The sequence below is a fragment of the Ailuropoda melanoleuca genome, chromosome 13, assembly GCF_002007445.2.
Source record: "Ailuropoda melanoleuca isolate Jingjing chromosome 13, ASM200744v2, whole genome shotgun sequence".
Lineage (NCBI taxonomy): Eukaryota > Metazoa > Chordata > Mammalia > Carnivora > Ursidae > Ailuropoda > Ailuropoda melanoleuca.
The window spans coordinates 5,219,266-5,225,265 of NC_048230.1; the positions used below are offsets into that span (position 1 = coordinate 5,219,266).

Consider the following 6,000-nt stretch of genomic DNA (forward strand, 5'->3'; position numbering starts at 1 on the left):
CTAGTTAAAACAACAACAACAACAACAACCACCACCAAAAAAAACCCCAGATCACTTTGTAGTCTAGATTATAAAATCTGAACTATAAAGACGGCCAGATGTAACGCAAACATGACACTTGTATCAATTATAGCCTGAAAAACAATGACAAAAGGAGACATTTACCAGGCTGCTTCCAAAGAGTTCATTTTCCTGTGGTGATGGGGGCTTTTCCGGACATTAACAAGAATCTATTTTTGAATGCACTGAAAACATCAATTCATTTGTCCACACCAAATTACTTAACCCTTGAGAAAAAAATTCAGTTCTAGTTTTGATAGCAACAGGACCTACAATGATAAATTCATTTTATTATAAACTACTAATCTTACTAAGAAGGGCAAATAGACAAAATGTGGCATTTAAGAAGCGCTTAGACTTTTAAAAATACCCTAGCACTAGCAAAAGTGGAACAGTTTCATATGTTTAAAAAGTATACTACTACAGCAACCAACCAAGGGATAACAGCAACTTAAGAGGCAATAAATGACACTAAAACATTACACCGAATGTGGGCCACGGCATAGCTAACAGTCTACTGACCTCATTTGTGGTACTCATGTGTGATGCTATATTTAATGCATTCTTATCAAAAAGCTAAAGCTACATACTTCCCAACTGTAGCTTTATGGTTTAAAATAAACCACTCAAGCAATGACTAAACTGGTTCAAGTATGAACCCTATCTTCCTTCTGGGGATCAAGATCACAAATTAAGGAATGAAAAGGCAAAAAGGAGGGCAAAGTAGTTACGCAGAGTATGACAAGACTATTCTAAGGAATCAAGTTTGGGCCGTTTGTGACATCTGCTGCAATTGGGCAACTGATTCAAACTCAAGCGAACCTAAGAGATGACCAAGGTCTGTAGGAACACACATATCATACAACCACCTAATGATCCTACATTCAGTGGCTTGCTTAGGTTCCAAACCATTAGTGTGGGAGGCAGCAAACATGTATGTGACTCCTCAGAGGGTGTTCTGCCATCATTTGCCAGGACTCGAAAGCATAAACCCAGGCAGCCAACAGCACATTGGGCCTCTGGGTGAGGGTGGCTTCCTCCAGTTGAGCTGCTCCACTTTGGTCAACATGGAGAAAAACATGACAGATGACTGGACCAATCACGACCGTGAGAAGAAACCACGAGAAGTTGTGTCCTTCTTTAGATACTCACCAGACAACACCAAAGGCTCCATATCCAATAGGTCTATCCGGCTCAATATCCAGCTGCTGTTGTGGATGATGCGAGTGTTGATGGTGGTGCGCCTTAACTGTAGCAGCTGCGGCAGCCTGTACCTGAGCTGGGGCTGCTGCAGCTGGTCCAGGAGCCTGACCCGGTGCGGGTGATGGGAAATATGGCTGTTGTTGCCCAGGGTTTAACATGGCTGCAGCTGCGGCCGCTGCTGCGGCTGCCGCAGCTGCCGAAGAGGTATGCTGCTGAACAGGGTGTACAGCGGCAGCCGACCCCGGATGAAGATGGTGTTGAGGGTGGTGGTGGTGGTGAAGGTGAGGAGGAGGGAGGTGTGGAAGGTGGTGGTGATGGTGGTGGTGGTGACCTGCTGCTGCTGCAGATGTACCGCCATTGTAAGCCGCCATCATTTTTGCGTTGGCTCTTGCGCCACAAAGAGACATTCAAAAAAATGCCCTTTGATTGGAAAGCAAACTGGGTCAAGCTGTCATTTGGCCATTTAAAAATGAAGAAAAACCACTCACTCCACCTCAAAAAACCATGGAGCGTAATTGGCTTTATGTCTTCATCAGTCAATCCAAACAAGTTAGAGGATCTTGGTGTTTAGTTTTGGGGTGAGCGTGTGTGGAAGGGTGTGGATTGCCAAAAAAAGAAAAGAAAAGGAGAAAGAAAAAGAAAAGGAAAAGGAAAAAGGGACCCCTTCCCCCCAGGTTTCCTGCCACAAGTGGGTACTAAAACTCCATCCTTAATTGGGGGGAGGTTCCAACTTTGAATGTGGGAATAAAGGCCAAACCTCCCGACCCCCTGAACTCCACACACGAAAAGGATCAGGTAACACGCCACCCTCGGAATCTTGTAAGAGGGTTGACTCATCTACCCCTTCCATTCCCACATCCTTTTCTAAACACCTACCACCTCCTCAAAAATACAATTAAAAAGAAATTCCAACCACCCCAAATTCAAAAGATGGGGGGAAATTTTCGGGGAAACCAGCTTTCCCCCCCTCGAACTCTCAGGCCTTCCTACATCTCCCCCTACTCCTAGTCAGGTTGACCTGATTGGAGGGGGTACTAAACTTTCCAGAACAGCAAAGAGCCAGGGAAGGAGGCAGGAGGGACAGAGTGAGCAGAGGAGGCGACAGGGCAGGACGGAGAGGAGAAAGAGAACCGGGGCAAAGTGAAGGTAAGGAGGTGCAGGGAGGAATGAAAGAGAGGAAGGCAGCACTCGGACGCCCAGACAGAGGGAACCGCCCCGGGATGAGGTTAGGGTCCCGGGGCCAAAGAATAGGAGCCCCGGGAGGCGGGCGGGGTGCAGTCGGAAGCGGGCTGACTCCTGCCCCCGCCGCCGGCTGCTTCTGCTGAGGAGGGTTGGGGGGGAGAGCGGGTGGGTCCCCCCGCGCGACGGCCCCCGCAGGGCTCAAGGCTGCTCCGTCTCCCCCCCTCCCCCCCACCCGGCTTCCCGTCCCCGCGGCCGCTTTCTCCTCAGTCGCTGCCGGCCGCTTTCTCCTCAGCCGCCGCCTCCTCAGCCGCCGGTGCCGCCGCGGCCGGACTCACCTCCCCTAGCAAAGCCGGATAGAGCGGAGCCAGCGGCGGACACGCGCAACCAGCCACCGAGGCCCCGCCCCCGCCTCACACTGACCGGCTGCCCTGGCCAATCCACGCCCACCTGTCTGCGTCTGCCTCCAATCCTGGGCCCGTAGCTTCAGACAGGCGCACTGTTCGGCCAGTGGCAACAAGGTGTGGGTCTCCTGGGGAAATCCCGCCCCCGATCCGGGATGGGCAGATAGAGAGACCAATCAAAAGGCAGAGTTTGGTCTGACCGACAAGACTAAAAGCGAATTAAAACCCAAAGATCTCCGTGACATTTTCTTTCGCCTCTCTCCTCTTTTCTTTTTCTTCTTTTATTTTTTTGGCAGGAGCAGGAAGCTGCGTGCTAATCCCGCCCGCAAAAGCTGGAAGAGAGGGTGGAATAAAAGAACCAATCATGAGCCGGGGACCAAGAACAGAGCAACCAATCCTTGGCTTGAAGACGAAGTGGGATGGGACTGGGGCCAGATAGACACTTGATTTGACAAATGGAAAAAAAGATTGATCTCGGTCCCACCCTTCAGGTCTCCTATAGGTCAGGATTGTGAAGAATTCGCTGTCGTATCAACGACGACCTCTTCGGGGGCGGGGCCAAGTGAAAGGGGTGTGGTCTAAGGAGAGGTGGGCGGGACTGAGACTAAGAAGGCGGAGTCCCAATCGTAGCTGGTCCGTTGATAGGAGCCATGTACTATCCCTTCTTAAGTCGTCAAGTGTGAAGAAGAAATGGGGGGAGCAAAAAAGGGATATCGAACTTAAGAAACTCAAGGTCCAAGGTTACAAAACAAGACAGTCACAGAAGAAACTCAGTAGACTGATAGTTCGTAGCCTATGGCTGGTCCTCCATGGCGAATCCTGATCTTGGTAAAAAGAGGTCATGTCTCCAGCATTCACCACTCCACTCTCAATGGATAATAAGGCTATCGATACAAACCGAAGCGACAAAAGTAATAAACTTAACTACAAAGATCGTAATTTTCTCTTGTATTTTCTAAATTTTCGTCATTGAAATCTTACTAAAATAACATCTTTCACTATCACGTAACCTCACTTACTTGAATTTGCTTTTAAAATATGAAATAATGAGCTCACAGAAACTTATCCTTGCGAAAACTGCACTCAGAACTCTGGAGATCATCTTTGATTTCTCTTTGCATGTCCACTCCTTCCCTTATAATCAAATATCAAGTCCTAAACACTTCTAAACACCCCCCCTTCCTCCCCAGTTACCACAATATTACCCTAATTTATGTCACTACCATCTTTAACGCCATCTCCCTGTCTGCAGGCTAGCACCCTCCATTGAGAGTATAGCAATCTTTTAAAAACCAGGTCTGACCCTGCCTCCACCTTTGGAAAATGTCAATAATAGCTCCATTTGATCTGGTTCTCATCTTGCTCAACGACCTTATCTATCACCTCCATCCTCTATACTTCAGACATTCTGAACTTTCAGTTCCACAAATGGTTGGTGGCTTCCAAGCCTCCATGCATATCTTTGGCCCCAAACACTCCCCACCTGCCTTCCACTCCTCTAATTTATCCTTCACATGAATTTTACTTTTCACATAAATTTTACCTTTTTTTTCTGAAAAATTTTTCCTGACTCTGTTGTAGAGGATGTATCTCTGTTATGTATCTCCACTGCACTGCCTCCCTCACAGCACTGAAAACTCTATATTTTAATTGTTTACTGAGTTTGACCAGGACCGGAAGCTTTTCTGTCTCACTGTATGCTGTATGCCCAGTTCCTGGAGCAGTGTCTAAAAGGTGGAGACACTTAATAAGGAGTTGCATGAGTTATTGAGTGCAGGAGTGGTGGATACCAATCCAAGCTCTGCCATTTACTAGCCCTGGGACTTAGGCAATTTAACTAACCTTCCTCAGTCTCAGTTGCCTCAATTGAAAATGAAGATAAACTGTGCCTCATCAAGTCGAATTGAAGATTAAATGAGGTCATGTATTTAAAAGGTCTTGGCAAGTAGTAAAAGTTCAAAATAGGTTAATTTTCTTTCCCTATCCCCATCCTCACATAATATTTAGGAAGCCTTTCCAATTTCCCAATGTATATCAGTCTCCTCCAAAGTGTAGTTTCCTAGAAGTCTCTTAGAAATGCAAAGTCTCAGGTTCTACCCCAGATCTAATGAATCAGAATCTCACGGGCAAGAATCTGTCTCATAAGCCCTCCAGGTGATTCTTACACTCCTGTCTGAGAGGCATTGGCCTAGAAGAAGAAGGTCGAGTGTTAAACTTTGCTTACTTTTCAGCACCTAGAAAGTATTCAATACATGTGAAATAAAGAAATACATCCAATCCACCAAAAAATGATTGCATGTTAGGAACTATTTATTCCTGCCACAAACATTTTTTGATCACCAGCTATACCTAGGCATGATGCTAAGGCCAACAATGGGAGAGGGACAACACATGACCTAACAAAGTCTCTGCCATACAGGAGCTCTAAGTCTGGTGCAGGAGTTCCCAAAATGGTGTGTGCACACCCCGGGTAGTACACAAAGTGAGCCTTTAGGCACCAGGAGGAAATTAGTACAACTTCTTATTTCACCTTTTTAAAAAGATTTTTATTTATTTGTTTGAAAGAGAGAGAGAGAACGTGCACATGTGCCTGCTTGAGGGGAAGGGCAGAGAGGGAGAGAATCTGAAGCAAACTTCGATGAGCCCAGTGCCCTACTCAGGGCTCATCTCGTTACTGGAGATCACGACCCGAGCCAAAAACCAAGAGCCCCTATTTCATCTTTTAAAATGTCTATTTTGTCAGTGTTTTATAATATACATAGTATATAGAGTAGTGTAATGTGTATAACTTATAAATAAATACAAATATATAAATTGGAGGTTAATGCTCAAAAAATTTTATCAAAAATATTGAGAAATCTGGGGCATCCAGGTGGCTCAGTCAATTAGAGGTCGAACTGTTGATTTCAGCTCAGGTCATGATCTCAGAGTTGTGAGATCAAAGCCCTGTGTCCAACTCCACGCTCAGCACAGAGTCTGCTTAGGACTTTTTCTCCCTCTCCCTCTGCGCCCCCCCCCAGCTCAAACCCTCTCCCTCTCTCTAAAATAAAGAAATAAATCTTAAAAAAAAAATTAAGAAATCACTGGCTTGTAACCATTTAATGTTCATGGTTTAGATCAGCTCTCTGATAGAAATATGAGGGCCGCATATGAA

At 46.2% G+C, this 6,000-nt stretch overlaps 1 protein-coding gene across 1 annotated transcript in view; it reads right to left on the minus strand.

Annotated features, from left to right (window-relative positions):
• NLK (nemo like kinase) overlaps nucleotides 1–2,875 on the minus strand; it is a 159,136-nt gene extending 156,261 nt beyond the window's left edge. The window contains exon 1 of the mRNA XM_002912336.4: nucleotides 1,213–2,875. Coding sequence (XP_002912382.1) covers nucleotides 1,213–1,670 — 458 coding nt within the window. The 5' untranslated portion in view covers nucleotides 1,671–2,875. The remainder of the gene's footprint in view (nucleotides 1–1,212) is intronic.
• Nucleotides 2,876–6,000: the final 3,125 nt, after the last annotated feature.